The following is an 18,876-nucleotide window of genomic DNA, read 5'->3' as shown; positions in this document are numbered from 1 at the left end:
GCCCCCCTTCAACCTGAGGGAAGCCCACAGGCTCGTAGGGCCACTGGCTGGCTCTTGGTCACCAAATGCAGTAGGTTGAATGCAGACATCACTGTAATGTCCTCACCAACAGAGGCAAAGAACAGGGGCAAGAGCTGAGTAGGAAGAAAAGAAAAGAAAAGATGAAAACAAAATTAAAATACCAAAAAATGTTAGAAAAATTCATAGCAAAACTAATGGTTATGGGGGTTTTTTTAACTGAAAGAAAAATATGAAACTAATGTTTCGTACGCACATTTATAACGAAGTTAACTCCTTGACATTAACTTTACGCTTTACTAAATTAATACAACGAACCATGTTCAATGGTTTGAAACAGTCAACAAATATGAACTTTAGCCCACAAGGGAATATCTTACACAAAACAGAACCACCAAAAAATGGTAATCGATCAATGACTGAGGACTAAATGAAAAACCCAAAAAGTGAACAAGGGATCTGTCATTTTATGGTAGGATATGAATGGCACGAAAGATACTATCAAAATAATGGAGCAGCTAGCATTGCAAAGACAACTGTTAACTTAACAGTTCCCCCAACACAGAATAGTTGTGTGGCAAGATGCACCTTCAAACACAAGTGGACTCACACCCTGTTTGCTGCCTTGAGTTCATGGGGAAGGGAAAAGAGAGGGATAAACTGTAGTTATCCAATATCATTTAAATGGTTACAGTAGCAAGGTAAGTGAAATGCAGCTGCTTCACATGAGTCTGGGTACCACAGCTCCTCAGCTCATACTACTCCACCCCAGCGGCGAAGCTCCCAGGGGGCGGGGGGCGCGACGCACCGGGCGCATGAATTTGGGTCAGGTGGAGTGGGCGCAAAATCCCCTGGGCCCTCCCCCCGTGCCGCTCCCCACACACACACTTACTTTAGAAAACCGAGCAGGCTGGAGAACAGGCCTTCCTGTTCTGGTGGGAACTACATTTCCCAGGAGACCCTGTGTGGAGGGGACCCTGTGTGGAGGAGACCCCAGGTGGGAGGGGGCTCGCGACGGGAGGGCTGGGCGCGGATCTCCTCCCCACAGCCTCCCACTTTTTGAATGAGCAGGCTGGAGAACGAGGCTCTGTTGTGGTGGGAACTACATTTCCCAGGAGACCCTGGGAAATGTAGTTCCCACCAGAACAGGAAAGCCTGTTCTCCAGCCTGCTCGGTTTTCTAAGGTAAGTGTGTGTGGGAGGGCGCTGCCGCCGCAGGGGGGTGGAGGGGGCAAAAAAGCCGGAGTGCGCACCGGGTGCACTCTGGCCCAGCTACGCCTCTGCTCCACCCCACCCCCTCATCAGAGAAGAGGAAGCAAAACTACATGAGGGGACAGGGATTGCATGACACTCTATAAACTTTTCTAATCTCTATGGGTTTTATGCTCCAGGAATTCCCCCAATCAGCAGTATCGTTTTTCCAAGTTCCCACCCTCCAGTGCTGTTGCCCTGAAAAGGCTCCTGGCTGGCAATCCTATACAACTCCCTTTAAGTTGGACCCTATGACTGTCTTCTGTGAAGTCTTCTCTCAATAGGGACCAAACATTACTTTTCTTGACATAAAAAGACTGTGCTGGAAGAGTCATAGGAGCCAATTCAGGAATTGAGAATCATAGGATCTAACCACTATCAATCAAAACGAATGAGCTGGGCAAGAAAACACCCATTCTCTTGTACAGTTTCTGTTTTAGTACGCTTGTCTACACATTTGCATCAGATTGCTCATGCACACATACCTCATATCTTTTCCTGAAAGCAACAGAAATGTTTGTAAAGCTGCACTGGTTTCTGCATGATTCAAAGCCAAGCTAGAATTGCAGGAAATAATGTAAAGAAGTACAAATTCTCTGGTTTGAAGTACAAATTCTCGGGTTTAAGAAATGTGCTGACTGCAAGCACCTACATGCTATGTTTGGTTTAAACTTAACTTGCTGCTGTGAGCACTGGGAAGTCAGGGACTTGGCTCTTACACAATTCCTCCTTTCCCTTCTCGAGCAGGGAGATCACTAAATACCACCAGGTTTGTAGAAAAACACAGCTTGCATTTACAACTAAGTCAGAAACCTGCATATGGTTTGTGCCCTGTAAAACAGGAAATAACCCATAACTTGAAATTTGATTTTTGGGGCAAGCACAAACCAGTTTGGTGATTCTGATCATCAGCATCTGCCACCAAAAGAGAATATGGCTTGATTAAACCTGATTATTCTCACTACATTCAAAAGAATGAAGGAAAAGATAACAGTAAGCAGATTAGTGAGTTTGTTTCAGAGTTGTTTCTGCAGTGGAACTTCTGCTGAACTAAGAGAAAAACAAGATCCTGATAGATTTTTGTGTAAGGTGACCAGATTTTCACCTTTTTAAAGCGGAGCATCGCTAAAGACATGCTTCTCGCTTCCCACCCTGTCACAGGAAGGGAACGGAGCCCAGAAGGCAGGCAGAAGGCTGTTGTCAAGATTGCCTCTAAGGCCCTCCCAGACAGGGTGGGGAAACCGAGCCCCCAAAGGCAGTAAGGCCTCATGTCACAGGTTGTCAGCATCAGTGCCTTCTGGGCCTCGTTTCCTACTCTGTAACAGGGTGGGGAAAGGGGAGCGCCCCAGAAGGCAGTGCGGCAGCCTTCCAAAAATCGGGAAATTTTAAAAAAACCTGTGGGACAAATTACTTAAAGCGGGACTGTCCCGCCAAAAGCAGGACGTCTGGTCACTATGTTTTTGTGGCCCTTCTGGAAAAAACTATGAGTGTGTGTATACAGGTGCACAAATGTACATATGTGAGATGCAATGCAAATGCACATAAAAGGATACTCAGATAATCACTTCTTGCACTTTTCTCCCCTCAAGCAGAGAGGAAGTCATGAGTTCTCTCTTCTGGTCCCCTGAATATTAAGGCATAGCAAGTATCAGCACATGTGTTATTAAATCATTCTAGAGTGTGTCTGACAGAAAAACTGGTTTTATTAACATACCTGAACACTGGCTTCATCCAACTACAAAACCAAAACATTTGCAAGTTACTAAATGGAGATGGAGATGGGGGGGGGGGGGAAGTAAGCAGAGAACCATTAAACATAAATAAACATGTCATTTTCACGAGCGACGGCAGAACAACATTTTTGTTTCCTTTTTTAAAAAGAGGAAAAAGGAAAGGAAGGGAACCTCTGGAGCAGACTACTGACTAATAAAAGATCAAAGGTCTATGCATACTCAACACCACAAATAAAAAAAATAGATATTTTCCCCCCTAGTAACCTTCACCTCAGGGAACAAAAGTGTGCAGTGAAAATGTAATTACCTAGCAAAGCTGCAGTCTTATTGTGCTCCCGCAGCTGACCGTAAAACGTCTTCCTATTCTGTTTCATCAACTGTAGTACCAGGGAGCCTGTGCGCCTACCAATCGCAGCCATCTGGCTTGGGTCAGAGCCTGAGAGTCAAGCAGCTACAGTGCAACGGGAAGAAAGGCAGTGATGTCACTCTTCAGGTCAGGCAAAGAACAAAGGTGCATTCTACCATTTAAAAAGCCAGGTGCCCCAGCCATGGAGACCTCACACATGTATTTACTTGGTAATTTATGGTTAATGTGATACGCCAGCAGTGGCGTAGGAGGTTAAGAGTTCGTGTATCTAATCTGGAGGAACCGGGTTTGATTCCTAGCTCTGCTGCCTGAGGTGTGGAGGCTTATCTGGGGAATTCAGATTATCCTGTACACTCCCACACACGTCAGCTGGGTGACCCTGGGCTAGTCACAGCTTCTCGGAGCTCTCTCAGCCCCACCCACTTCACAGGGTGTTTGTTGTGAGGGGGGAAGGACAAGGAGATTGTAAGTCCCTTTGAGTCTCCTGCAGGAGAGAAAGGGGGGATATAAATCCAAATTCTTCTTCTTCTTCTTCCTATTAGCTAAGTGGCAGAGCATCACCATGTGGATAGCTCAGCAAAAAGGTTACAAGGAAAATCAAGAGAAAGCAAAAAGGAGGTAAAGCTATGGTTGCAAAAACTAGACAATAAACTATTTAACTTTCCAAAATTGTATGAAGTAAACAACTAAATGCTCTGTCCCCACATAACTGCATCAGTTCTTTTGCAATAACATACGTCTGTAGTGCAAGTTATTTATCGCAATGTTGGTGCAAAACAAAAATTCAAAAAGCCAAGAACACAACCCATGTAATACATTTTATTAGGACCAACCCAACATTCTCTACGGTTTCCGGTGCGACTTCCGGGAGGGCGAGACGCTCGGTTGCGAGCGCCACTTTCAAGAACTCAGCTGCAAAAGTAAAAAAACGGCAAGTTTGCTTACTATTAATATCCCAGGGGTTCGGAGTACAAAAAGAACCCTTGCAGAGGACCTCCGGCTGTGTTCCAAGCGCCGAGAGACGGCAGGAGCACCAGGCAAAGCCGCGACGCGAACGGCCAGGGAGTGGCTTAAAGGCACCCGACTGGGGGTGAGTGGCGAGACGCTTCGTTGATTCCTCGGGAGGGCGAGGAGGCGGACCCCAAGAAGAGGGAAGGTGTTGGGGTGCCTCTGCATACCAACTTAGAGGGGCCAAGTCGGAAGGCAGCCACCTCCATAACCAGAGACGGGCGCCAGGAGAGATCCGAGAAGCGACGGAGCAGGGGGCGGGGCAGCGGTCTCGGCAGCAGAGGGAAGGCGGAGAAAGCCCAGCTGAGTTACAGAGCCAGTAGGCAGTGCTTTACCCGGATCGCATTTTGAAAATTTAAATTATGTAAACTATATGAATGGTTAATGATCTTTTCAAGCCAGTACATACCAAGGAATTATTGAGAGTATAGACCACAGTGGCACAGCAATAACTTTAAATCCTGCAGTGCCCCAAAACCATTTCCTATTAAGACATAAATTCTCATCCAGTCTTTCTGATTTGTGACTGTGGATTTTAAGGGATATGACGCCCAGGAAACAAAATCGTGCACAAGCAGCACATGTGAATCAAGGACAGTCGAACACACCGGACAAAATTAATATGACGGACGTCTGGGCAAAATTGGAACAAATAGCGGAAACAACGTCAGAGACAAATAATCATGTAAAAAAACTGGAGGAGGAGTTGGTGAACATAAAACAAGAAATAAAAAAAATCGGCATGCTGGAACAAGGAGTGAATCAAATTAAAGAAGACTTGAAACAAATGGACAAGAGATTGGAACAAGTGGAGGGGAAAATGGGGAATTTAGATGTTGAAAGAGAAGCACAAGAAATGGACAATTTAAAATGGGAAATTAAACTTAAAGAACGGTTTTTAAAGTTTAGAAAAATCCCTGAACAAGAAAATGAGAAGTTAATGGATAAGATGACAGAAATAGTGGCAGAATTTGTAGGGAAATCTCCCCAAGAGGTGGAATATGAGCTAGATGAGGCTTTTAGAATCAACTCTAAGATTGCCAAGGAAAGAAATCTGCCACGTGATATTCTAGTAGGTTTCACTAGAAAATCATTCAGGAATGAAATTTTACACAGACACTATGAAAAAGCTTTACAGGTAGAGGGGAGAGAAATTATTATAATGAAGGAAGTGCCATCAAAAATACTGAATATGAGGAAAGACTTTGCAGATTTAACTTTAAGTTTGAGAAATAAAAATATATACTATAAATGGGAGATTCCAATTGGAGTGTCATTTCAGTTTAAAGGAACCAGAAGATCTATTTGGAACAAAATGGAAGCAGTAGATTTTCTGAAAAAATTTAAAAAAGAATTAAAGTAATTTGGGTATAGTATATGAGTACAATAACAGAAGGAAATAATTCCCCAACAATAGAATTTAGAGAATGAACTTGAAGGTAGAGATGTGAATGAATTATTAACTAAAAATTACTAACTGATATATGAATTACTAACTAAAAAGGGTATTATTTATGAAGATGTTCTGTCTTTTCTTTTCTATCTCTTTCCATATATGGCATGGTAATAATTCTGGCTTGTTAAGATGTGAAGTTATAACATCTCTTGGTATAGTGAAGTAGTAACTATTTGGAGTATTTTATTTTGATTTTTGATTATAAGCTCTAATTATTTTAATTATTAAATAAAATGAATAAGATAAAGTGCATAACGTGGAATATTAACGGGATGAATAATCCCATTAAAAGGAAAAAGGTTTATAATTTTCTGGAAAGAGACAAAAAAGCACAAGTAATTCTTGCCTCCAAGAAACAATACACATATAGTTGAAAAAAGACTGTAACTTCTTAAAGAATGATAAATTAGGCATGAACTTTGTAGCCGCCACTTGAGAGAAAAGGGAAAAAAATCTGTGAATTGTACTGTATATAGATAAAAAGCTTAGGACCCTAATATGTGGTATAAAGATAAAAGAGGGGTCAAGATATTATTATGGTTGAGGCAGTGATGACAATAAATAGAGGTAAAAGTATTGTTGGTGTGGGGATTTTATGCACCAAATACTGGGAAACAAGAATTCTATGATAAATTATTTAAAAAAATATTAGAAATAACAAGATAATTAAGGAGGATTTAATGATAATGGGTGATCTGAATGGCTTTGTTAACCAGGATCTGGATAAGAAATATGGAGAAAAATGGATTGATAAGGACAGGGGAAAGTTCCCAGAAGCTTTTTTTGAAGGAGTGAAATATTTCAATCTGGTGGATGCATGGAGATTTAAGAATCAGAAGGAAAAGGAGTTTACTTACTATTCTCCAAAATACAAAACGTGGTCTAGATTAGACATGATTTGGTTATCAACAAATATTTTAATGTGGTGCGATAAGTCGGAAATTCAAATCAATACAATATCAGATCATAATCCAATGATGGTGGAAGTGGATCGGAGAAATCCGACTAAAGAAAGAAACTGGAGATTAGATAATTATTTATTACTAGATGATGCTGTAGTCTCAGATTGTAGAGATAAATGGAAAGAATTTTTTGAATTTAATACAAAAAATTATGAGAACTGGAACGTAATATGGGATGCTTTTAAAGCCTATGCTAGGGGCACACTCATTGAAATAAAAGCCTGAGAAAGAAAAAAAACAAGAGAAGCGCTAGGTTAAGAGAAGGAACTGGAGAAAGTTCTAAACAACAGCAAAGAGAAGGATTTAGTAAAAACATAAACAAAAAATAAAACTGCAGGAAGAAGTATATCTCATTAGGGCACCCAATATGAGACAGCTGCTACTAGAAAGAAGTAAATAAAAGGGTATCTTAGATACCTTCAAAAGTTAGTTCTATGGTTTAAACATTACGCAAATAAAACCAAAATAAATGGTTAGCTTGGAAATTAAAACAAAGAAAAGCTGGGGGAATGTCATACAAAGAAATAAATAAAAGTTCAATGGACAGAAAACCAGAGATAAAGAAAAGATAAAACAAGAATTTAAAAAATTTCTATACAAAAAATTATAAGATAAGAAAAAGAAAGTATTCAGGAAATTAACGTAATAAATAATGAGAAATTAAAGAATTACAAATGGGATAAGATAGATGATGATTTTAAAAATCAATTAAATAAGGATATTTCAAAAGAAGAAATTATGGAGCAGCAATTAAAAAAATTAAAATTAAATAAAAACACCAGGGGCCCAGATCGGGCATCCTCTAGATTTGTTCTATAAAAAATTCTTGGAAGACATTATAGAAATATTAGTTATTGTATACAACAATATTGCCAAACAGGGTGTGCCCGAGTCATGGAGAATGGCGAACATTACTTTAATCCCGAAGGAAGGAAAAGACAAATCAGAGACAATGAACTATAGGCCAATATCTCTCCTAAACTCTGATTACAAGATCTTCACCTCTAATTTCACTGGCATAAACAGATTAAAAATATGTTCTTTTTAGAAAACAATCTCCCCAGACCAAAACCGGGATTCTTACCAACCAACAGGCACATGAAAGATACATATCCGATAGTTGTAAATATTATAGACTATTACTTAAAACCAACCCGGATAAACAACAACAAATGGCGCTTGTTATTCCTGGACAATGCACAAAGCCTTTGACAGCCTTAGTTGGAACTTGATAAAATGAAGTCTTACATAGAGGAAAAATTTTGGTGATAAATTCAGACAGTGGATTACACAAATATATTCAGTACAAAGGGCGAGGATTATAATAAATGGGGAAAAAACAGAAAACTGTGAAATAGAATGTGGAACCCGACAAGGTTGTCCCTTGTCTCCATTATTATTTATTTTAGTATTGGAAATTTTGATAGAAAAAATTAAAGAAACTGACAGTATTAGAGGGACAAAAATTAAAGGGGAACAATTTAAGATCCAAGCATACGCGGATGATTTAGTGATAATATTGGAAGACCCATTAGGATCAATAGTAGAACTAAAAAAGATATTAGATGAATTTGAGACAGTATCCGGACTGAAAGTGAATAGAGAAAAAACACAAATATTAGTCAAAAATATGAGGAATGATGATAAAGTATCATTAGAAACTATATGGGAGGGACAAACTTCGAAAAAAGTGAGCTATTTAGGTATTAAATTAATGGCATCCAATTTAAAATTATTTGAGAATAATTATTCAGAAAAATGGAATAAGATTAAAAAAGATCTTAAAATTTGGGAAAAATTAAATCTGTCTTTGTTAGGGAAAATAGGAGTATTGAAAATGAATATATTACCGAGAATGCTCTTTTTATTTAATAATTTACCAATACTAAAATCTGAGAAAATCTTTAGCAGTTGGCAAACAGACAGTTTGAAATTCCTTTGGGGGGGGAAGAAACCCCGGGTGAAATATAAAGTTCTCACAGACAATAAGGAGAGAGGAGGTCTGGCAGCACCTAACTTAAAACTATATTATGACGCATGTTGTTTGGTTTGGTTAAAAGATTGGTTCCTAATCCAAAATAAAAGATTATTAGCAATTGAGGGAGCAGATTTAAGGTATGGAATACATGCTTATCTTTGGTTCCATAAGGAAAAATTGAATAAACAATTCTTTCAGCATCCATTTAGATTTGCTTTGAGTAAAATTTGGGATAAATATAAAAATAAAATATATAGAAATGTCCCATGGTGGATATCGCCACATGAAGCTCTATTGAATAAGAACATCCTGGAGAAAGGATGGTTGAAACTCTCTGACATATTAAAATTGGTCCAGACAGAGAAGGGACCATGTGTAGAAATAAGAACGAAACAAGAATTAGAAACAGCTGGATGGAAAATAAATTGGTGGCTATACCAACAATTGTATAGCATAATTAAGAAAGAACCGAGCCCACTGTGGATCCAAGGTTTTGAAGACACACTTTATTTAAATTTATTGAGTAAAAATGATCATTTAATTAAACGGATGTACAAATTATGTTTAGAAATGGACCTAGAAACAGAAGTGGTGAAAGAATACATGGTAAATTGGGCTAGAGACATTGGTCCACACCCATTCCATTAGGAAAAAATGGGAAAAAAGTATGGAAATCTAGGACTTAAAAGAAACATTATTAGTAAGCGATATCAAAAAAAAAGAAAACTATTATAAGATTTGGTATAGGTGGTATATCACACCAAAACAACTGGCTAGATTTACCAGCACTTCCAGCAAATGCTGGAAGTGTAAGAAGGAAGAAGGAAGTTTATACCACATGTTATGGGAATGCAAGAAGGTTAAGAAATTCTGGCGGGATGTGCATAAAGAAATTCAGAAAATTTTAAAGATGAGTATGAAATGCACACCAGAAATATATTTATTAGGAATGTGTGACCACAACAAATTAAATGAAAAGAAAACTTTAGTTCAATCTTTGTCAATCCAAGTATGCCAGGATTTTGTTAGGCCAGATATTACGTCAGCAAACAGTTCCTTCATTAATAGAATGGAGACATAAAGTTATGGATTTAGTTAAAATAGCAAAATTGTCAGGATTTGAAAAGCTGGAGAATAATGGGAAATTTAAGAATGTATGGTTACAGTGGATTAAATATATTGAAGATAAATCAAAACAAAAATATGTGATTTTGGATATAATTTAAGAATGGTAAGGAAAAATAGATGTATAAGATAACTATAATCAACTATATTGTGATATAAATAATGGAGAAGTTGGTATGTAAATGCGGAAGCCATTTAAATGTATATTAAGTTGAAAAATAGAAAATTCTTTAATGTATTATGAGATAGCAAGCTAGTTATGAATTATGTTGTGTTTGCAAACAAATTATGATTTATGTGGAAGATAATGAGTGTATATAAAAATTTAATATAATAAAGCATTAAAAAAAAAAAAAAAAAAGGACCAACCCAATGATACATAACACAGTATCAGCTTTCAAATTCCCCAGAACTCTTCATTAGGCCAAATGTCACAAAAGAGAAAAGAAGGGAAAAGCACATGTGAAGTGTGCATGAAGTACCGTATATACTCGTGTATAAGTCGACCCGCATATAAGTCGAGGCACCTAATTTTACCACAAAAAACTGGGAAAACTTATTGACTTGTGTATAAGTCTAGGGCGGGAAATACAGCAGCTACTGGTAAATTTCAAAAATAAAAATAAATACCAATAAAAATGTTTTAAAATATTTATTTCGAAGAAAAACAGTATGGTATCAACAATAACTTTAAAAGTTCTGAAGTGGAATACATAACTCTCACAGATAGTATCTCTTCAGAGTTTCATAGGGAAGATGCTCAACAAGATCCCCCTTTTAAAAAGTCCCTACAGGTTCTCCTTCAACACGGATAGCTTATCATTACACAGTGAAGATGCTTGCGTGGTGATAGCAGCCGCTGCCCCAAAGCAAGTCTTTTTTGCAGGTCTGCAAGCTCAGCTGGACAGAAGTCCCACCTGCTTTCCAAAAACACTGGGTGGGGGCCGAAAAAGGTGCTGGCAGTGGCTGCACCCCAGTGCACCCTGTGTGTGTGTGTGTGGGGGGGGGGGTTCCTGCCACCATGGGCTCCAATGGTGCGGATTTCCCAATGAGTATGGCTCCCTAGCATTCATGGAGATCCTGGCCTGAACAAAAATTCTGTAACATATGGATTTAATATTCACACCTACTCACTGAATATTCACTGTGAATGAAGCTACTGGCCACCTGTAGTGCAGCGAAGAAAAATCCCAAGGCTTACCTGGGAGCTGCCTTTGTGCCCACATAGCAGGGAGAAGGTGCAGAAAAACACCCTCAGCTCCCAGCCTTTTTTTTTTCAAGCTCACCCACCTGTTCACCAAGCGTGATGCTCATCCCGAGGGGCTTTTTTCAGCACAAAAAATGTGCTGAAAAAGTAGACTTATACACGAGTATATAAGGTATACATATACTTACAATAAAGGACTTATGTTAGTTTTACAAAGATAAAGGCCACTTCCGCATGGCCACTCTGGGGGTTGGGTCGGCGTACAGGGAGGGCGGTCCCCAGGCCACCGGCTGACGGCGGGAAGATGCGCGGGGAAGGTAAGTCTGATCGGGAAGGGAGGGATGAAGCTCTTTCCAGCCGGGCTGCGTAAACGGCAGCGGTACTGGAAACTGCATTCGACTAACAACCTAACTTTGGGAGCAAGGTGGGAAAATGACGGCTTGCATTACCGCTTTGGGATGAAAGCGAGTAGCGGCTGCGAAACAGCCAGACCGCACCCCTTATCAGAACAGCTCCCTAGGGACAGCGTTTTTGCTGTCCCTAGGGCGCTGTAAACAGCCCGTGCGGAAAGGGCCAAAGAGACTTCATGTATAGTTTGTTTCTGCACAGCACGCAATCAGATAGACTCTGCTGCATTTCGTGCCTTGAGCACTCTGCTAACCTAATATTCCTTCAGTGGGACAGGCAAAAATTCATTGAATGCCATTCAGCCCATTCCTGCATCCCTTGGGAAGTTTGAGCAGGGGGTTGTTTGATGCCATTGAATAATAGGAGTTGCTACAAGGTAGTACAGGATCTGTTTCTGATCTTCTGGATTTCAGTTTCTATAACCTAAGGCATGGACTAATGCAATGTTTAAAACAATAGTTATGGCCTAGATTAAACTCTGGCTCATTCCGCACATGCAGAATAATGCACTTTCAAACTGCTTTCAAGGCTCTTTGAAGCTGTGCGGAATAGCAAAATCCACTTGCAAACAGTTGTGAAAGTGGTTTGGAAATGCATTATTTTGCGTGTGCGGAAGGGGCCTAAGATCTTTTTGCAATCTCAAATGATTTTTTAAAAGTTCGTTTTTATAAAGTCAGTTTTTATAAAGTTGTTTTTATAAAGTTATAAAGTTAGTGGCGATTATTTTTGCTTTGTGGCTGCCTTAATTACTTTGCATAATCTAATTGCTTGCCATTTTAGGTAAGATTAGAGTAAAACTGACTTAAGCACTCATGGATAAAACTAATTCTGCTCTTTACATTTAATCTGTACAATTAATTCAGTATAAATAATGATTTTCAGTGTGCGTTGGTAAATGACTGCAACAAAACAGAAAAGCAAAGACACTCTGGGAATGTTATCCTTTGCAACACTGTAGAGAGAAGTTGTGCAGATAGAACAGCAGTAGGCTTAAATTACATGGGTTGAAGTCAGAGAATAAAGGTAGCCCCTTCAACAATGTCCCTGAATGAGCCTGCTTCCATTTTGACCACACAAACAAATGGTTCAATTCACTCCTGCGAGGAAGAACAAAGCGCTGCACTCGAAGACGAGAGCAAAAACTGCCCCACTTGATGTGCTGTCCTCATTGACAGGAATCTCAGTGGGGGAGTCGCACGATGTCGATCTGTGCACAGAGCAGCCAACAAGGTTTTGTACTTTCTCCACTGAAAGCACTGACATCACAACAACCTGTATTTTGCTGGTTAGATATAAACATGCCACATCAAATACAGGACATCTCTACTCTTCAAAACAAAGACTTAATGTTATACTCCCTAAAGGAAAAGATCAATAATAATGTAGGAAGACTATTGGCAGATTGGTGGGAAATGAACCCAGGTATTTTCCTCTTAGCCTGGTTGAACTGCCTTCTAGAAAATTCTAGATGTGTTTTTTTATCTTTGTAACAACCCAAGTCAAATCTGAAAGGTTCTTCTAGCTAGCCAAATAAAGGGCAGAAAAGCACCGTCAAAGCAGAAGATACACAGTAGTCAAATATACTATCTGCCCCATGTCAACACCAATAGAACACATTCAGAGAATTTCCTCGGCTTTGACATTATGTCACCACCCAGGCGGATTCCTCTCTCCCTTGTATGGGTCGAACACTGGATCTGAATCCACTTCCACTGTGGAGAGGTGGCCTGTGGGCCACAGAGAGATCATCACATCACTACGGAGAAAGACAAAAGCACACAAATGGATGCTAGGTAAAGCATCGCATCTCGTTCGCATCCTCCTGTATAGGCTGTAGCCATTTTAAAGAGTCCTAATAATACAGAATAGGTTTTACACAACTGACAAACCTAGGGTAACGCCTAAAACAGACACTTCTTTATTTGGGCTCTACTTCACAAACAAAGCAGTCCACTTTTGTGACAGCTATACATATATACATTGTGCATTCTCAAGAAGGGCAACAGCTGGGGTGGGATCCAACCAGTTCTCACCACTTCTCTAGAAGTGTACTAATTTTTTCTGAGTGCCGAGAAGGGGTTACTAAAGCAACCTCCCTGCCCAATAGGGACTGGAGGTGCGTGTGCGCGGCGGCGCCACTGTTTGAATCCCACCACCATCGGAACCTGTTATTAAAATGTTTGGATCCCATCACCAAGCAACAGATTCGTACAATTCTGGTGGTGGAAAGTGCCATCAAGCCAGAGCCAACTTATGTAACTCCTTTATGGTTTTCAAGGGAATGGACGTTCAGAGGTTTTTACCTGCTTCTGTGAAACAACGCTGAGCTTCCTTGGAGATTTTCCATGCAAGTACTAACCACGGCCTATCCTGCTTAGCTACCAAGATCTGATGAGATCAGGTTAACCTGGGCCATTTTATTGGTTATGTTTTTATTCTGCTCTTCCTCCAAGGAGCTTTTCAAGCCTAACAAAATTGCTATGGCACAAGGGTAAAAGGGAGAGTATGTCTGAGCAGAGGTGTAGCTAGGGGAAATGGAGCCCGGGGCAAAAATCAGGGTTTTGCGACCCCCCTCCCTTATGGGCAGCTGCCCTCCACCACCACTAAAGAATGATTTTTTGCACCAGGTAATCTCAAAATCACCACATTATAGAACATGTCTCAACTCACAAATTTGTTTTATACACACACAGCCCTGGTCTTGATCAAGGAGAACATCTCATTTGTGAGACCAATTTGAAAGCTATCCTGCCCCCTGGCTGCTCTGGGGAGTGTTTGGCCTGCTTGATGGGCGACAGGGGCTTCTGCAGGGGTTTCCCTCCCGTAGAAGAGCTGGGAGAGAGTCTCCAACTCTTCTACAGGAGGGAAACCCCTGCAGAAGCCCCTGCCGCCCACCAAGCAGGCCAAACATTCCCCAGAGCAGCCAGGGGCAGGGAAGACAGGCACCCAGGCCACCCCCTGCCCTCCCAAGCGGCGGATCGCTGCCTCCCCCTCGGATCCAAGGCGTCAGCCGGGGGCAGGGAAGACAGGCCAACCCCCCCTCCACCCTGCCGGCCAGTGCTTGCTGCTTACCTGTTGTTTGTCGATTGGACTAGGCAGACTTCAGGCTCTGGCAGGCGCTTGGGGGCTGCTGGTGGCTAGTGCACAAGGAAGTAGAAAGGGCTCCCTGTACTGCAGCTTTTCTGTGGCTGCTCTTCTAACCGCTTGCCAACCACCAGGTCCCACGTGGCACCTGCTCAAACTGTGGGCCTGCTTCCTCCAACTCCCCGCCCCTCAGGCAGCCTCAGGAGGCCTTCTTGGGCTGCACGTTGGCCCCGGCAAGCCCAGCCACAACCAGCAGCCATTTTGCGCCCCCCACGTGACCTGGCAGAGGTGCGCTCAAGGCAAAGCGCCCCAGATGTCCCCATTGGCGCTACGCCACTGTGTGTGAGAGAGATAAAGAGAGATGCCAGTATCCTAATGTTATTAATGTCATCCATAACCAAGATGGGGATTTTAGCCTGGATCTTCACCATAAATTCCAGTGAGTATTCATTCACCTTTGAACAGGCCCCATTTAAATATGTGGGACATACTTCCGAGTCAACATTCTTATCACTTCATGGTCCACATCAGCTGAACATAATTTAAACTAATGTATTTTGTTTTTGTAGTAAAACAACTATTTCAATGACAGCTTATGAAACTCTAATATTTTTGTGCATTTCCATGACTACGCAGTTATAACTTGGATGAATGAATAATAATATACAACCAGAGACGTAGCTAGGGAAAATGGAGCCCGTGCAAAATCTGAGTTTTGCGCGCCTCCCCTGCCACCATGTTTGTTTGTGGTTTTTGTATTTTTAGTGCTTTTTCAGTTTTTGGCCTGTAGGGGGCACAGTTTATAGCTAGCGGCCCCAAAATTTCAGGGTATCTTTAGGAGACTCTCCTGATGATACCACCCAGGTTTGGTAAAGTTTGGCTCAGGGGCTCCAAAGTTATGGACCCTCAAATGTGTAGCCCTATCTCCTATTAGCTCCCATTGGAAACAATGGGGGCACCCCCTGTAGCTTCGCCTCTGTATACAACTCTTTGGATCTCTACCTTCAGTAGGTGCTGTTTCCTTAAAGCATAGGTGTCAAATTCGTGGCCCTCCAGATTTTATGGACTACAGTTCCCATAATCCCCTGCCAGCATGATGCTGGGATTATGGGAACTGTAGTCCATAACATCTGGAGGGCCAGGAATTCGACACCTGTGCTCTAGAACATAGGTGTCAAAACTTGCGACCCTCCAGATGTTATGGACTACAATTCCCATCATCCCCTTCCAGCACATGTAGTCCATAACATCTGGAGGGCCGTGCGTTTGACACCTGTGCCTTAAAGGAAACAGTTTACTATTAGGGACATTAAGGGCAGTTCTTTGATTGACAGCGGTCCACGCATGATAATCAAGTAGACATTTTAACATTAACAGTATGGTTTGTTTTACAACAGCCCTCAAATTGTTCTCTTCAAACCACGTACTATTGTATACTGGCAAAAGAGCCTTCAAATGTGACTTTAAAAATATACATTATTATGTGACCACCCCCTCCAAAAAACGGGAAAGCAAAGGAAGTAATACTATCCCAAGGGAAAGAGTAAAGGAATATTGTGATTCCCTGAAATAGCTTACAGGCATTTAAAATATCCCTGGGATATTACCATGGACCAGATAGCAGTGTCTTCACGTGTTTGGGAAAAGAGGAACCTAACAGGTAAGATTCTTTGGATTGTAGCTAAAGATGCTTTGGAGTCCTGAACAAGAAAGTACTTGCATAGCTTGGAGCTTTTCCTTTGTAATACAAAGTTATGGAAATGGTAATCTACACAATATTTTCTTGCCACTTTAAACTTGTCTCCTTGCTTCAATATCAAGAAAAGGTGGGGGGGTTTTGCAGAATTTCAACATATATTCCCTGTTCCCAGTTTTTCCATGCATCTTATGCAATGCCTCAGCCTCCCTGGCGTTTGGTTTCAACATGAGCACAAATAAGAATGACACCCAGAGGAGGAGAAGCCAAAATCTTAAAAGATCCACAGTTCATATAACCTTCAACATCAACAAATAAAATTATTCAGCAGTTTATCTGAGAAAGGGGGGGGGGGGGAGAGAGATGGAAAGAATCCCGAACGTTCCCGATCCCTGGCAAACTAAGTCAGTGGCCATATTTCTACCCACTGGGATGACACTTACACTCTGGGGGCTGTTAAATTTGCGCCCTATTAGGTTTGGTGACGTTTCCCACCGCCCCACTGCAAGAAAAGAAACACGATCTCCTTCAGTACCGGCTGCTTACAAAGAGGATCCCGAGGCAATACTGTGTGGAAAGCATCCCATCTCGGCAGGGAGTTATTCCGAAATGCCGCTACCAGCGCCGGAGTTGGCAGGAAAGCAAGCCGAATAAAACGCTTGACCCGTAACTGCAGACCTCAGCTCCACGTTTGTACGTCATGCCCTGGTGCTGACAGAGGCGAATTCTGACTCGTTGCTTTTGCAGAGGGCTGCGCAGACCCGCTCGCTTTCATCCCATTTCCTTCTAAACCCCACAACGGCGGCCCCTCCGCCCTCTATGCCGCATCAAAAACTCTGCTGGGGCAAGAAGGAAGGTGAGGTCGCTGCTCCGGGAAAGTCTCCTTCGCTTTCCACCCCCGAATTCTGGAACTCAGAGAGGGATGAGCTGTGCGAGCCAGAGAGAAGGCTCCAGAAGCCAAAGGGCTCGGGCGCGCAGGCAAAGTGCCCGGTTGACAGAAGGGCTCCTCTTACCTGCTCCCGGGGAAGAAGCCAGCAAGCACGAGGCAAACAGCAGGAACAGGAAAAGCTGGAGGCCTGTGGGCAGCAGGAGGTCGAGCGAAAAGCCTGCGGTGGGGCAAGCCCTGTCCGACAGTCGACCAAAGTGACAGGCCCAGGGAGGCATGATGGGAAATTCCTGGGCACCGGCTGCCCAGGCAGCTCCAAATATGAGCATGGACACAGCGACGGAGAAGCCGCCAGCTCCACGTCTGGCCAGCTGATAGCCTGCCGTTTGGCAGGCCAGAACCATTTCCGAAATAGGTGGGGGGAGTAGAGAGAGCTGCCTGGCAAGTGTAGGGGCAGCAGGGCAAGCTAGGCACGTCCTCCTTTGCCCGGGACAAATTTGGAATAGTCTGCCCGACCTGGCTGCCAAAGCAGACATAGAAACCATTGTGGCCATTTCCAGTCGTCTGTTCTTAGTATGCATCAGCTTCCTCACCAAAACCCCCAAAAGGCAAGCACTTTGAAGGGTGGGTACAGTTCTGTTCTTGTATTTCTTAAACTCACTTTGAAAGGTGCAAGATCAGGTGGCACATGGTTTGTAACAAATATACTTTTGAGATTCTGTCGCAGTGGTTGGTTTAATGACTAATTTACTATGACAGCATGAGCATGTACAAAATATTGTCCACTTCCTCAGAGGTGAAAATGTATTGTAGTGGCAGCATGTGCTTAAAGCACAACTTTCCATTGAATTAAGATCCTGAGAGATGGTGTTGCTTTCATGAAACCTGTCGGAACTACAGTAATCTAGATATTTACTACGTCAACTCTGAAAACTACACTTCCATAATTGCTGCAATGAAATCCATTTCAGCCTCCACTGAAATTCATGGCGAGTTATGACATGTTTTTAAAACTGGATGCTTTTTAAAACTTGGAATGACGAGAAGTGGCCACTGGAATACGTTCCTTCCTTTTGAATGATTGGATGCAGGCACCTGCATTCCAGACACACATTCTTCACAAGAACTGTTGCTGTACGCTAACAACGTTCCTAGAGGGTTGAAGGCGGTTTGAAAGAAGAAATGGTGCTTAGAGTACATTCATCCTTCACTTACTTCTGGTAAACAAAGGGAAAATAAAGAACTTGTGCAAGTGAAATGAAACAGGTATCCTTCAGAGGGAGTTTGGAACTACTTGCAATGATGAATTAGCATCAGCAAACACCTAATACAGCCATTCTCAACCAGGGTTCCGTGGTACCCTGGGGTGTCATGAGCATGTCCCAGGGGTACCGCGGCAACACTACTGCCCCCCCCTCATTTTTGTGGTGTCTCCCACCGGCGACAGCAAGGACATGGAGCTGGCCCATGGGGCAGAGCCTGCCACAAGGTCAGCAGCCACCACCACCCCCAGTGTTTCCCTTCACCCTGGGAGGGGAAGGTGGGAGGGGAAGGTGGGGGGTGTGGCAAGCAGGGGCAATGGGAGGGGAAGGTGGAGGGTGGCAGCAGGGGTACCGTGAGATAGGAAGAGTGAGGTCAAGGGTACACTGACCTCGAAAAGGTTGGGAAACACTGACCTAATAGCTATAGAACCCCGAA

General features: G+C 42.2%; 1 protein-coding gene across 3 annotated transcripts in view; it reads right to left on the bottom strand.

Annotated features, from left to right (window-relative positions):
- Window positions 1–17,483, bottom strand: part of LOC125436463 (methionine-R-sulfoxide reductase B3, mitochondrial-like) — a 50,890-nt gene extending 33,407 nt beyond the window's left edge. The window contains exons 1-2 of one of the 3 annotated variants that reach the window (XM_048503476.1): window positions 17,306–17,434; window positions 14–134 (exon numbers count right to left, since the gene is read on the bottom strand). In XM_048503476.1, the coding sequence (XP_048359433.1) occupies window positions 14–89 (76 nt within the window). In that variant the 5' untranslated portion in view covers window positions 90–134; window positions 17,306–17,434. Of the gene's footprint in view, window positions 1–13; window positions 135–3,308; window positions 3,424–17,305 lie in introns of those variants that run through there. The other 2 variants (XM_048503475.1, XM_048503474.1) reach the window with 2 other exon arrangements.
- Window positions 17,484–18,876: the final 1,393 nt, after the last annotated feature.

Source organism: Sphaerodactylus townsendi, linkage group LG07, assembly GCF_021028975.2.
Source record: "Sphaerodactylus townsendi isolate TG3544 linkage group LG07, MPM_Stown_v2.3, whole genome shotgun sequence".
In the NCBI taxonomy this organism is placed as follows: Eukaryota; Metazoa; Chordata; class Lepidosauria; order Squamata; family Sphaerodactylidae; genus Sphaerodactylus; species Sphaerodactylus townsendi.
This window is presented reverse-complemented; position numbering and strand designations above follow the sequence as displayed.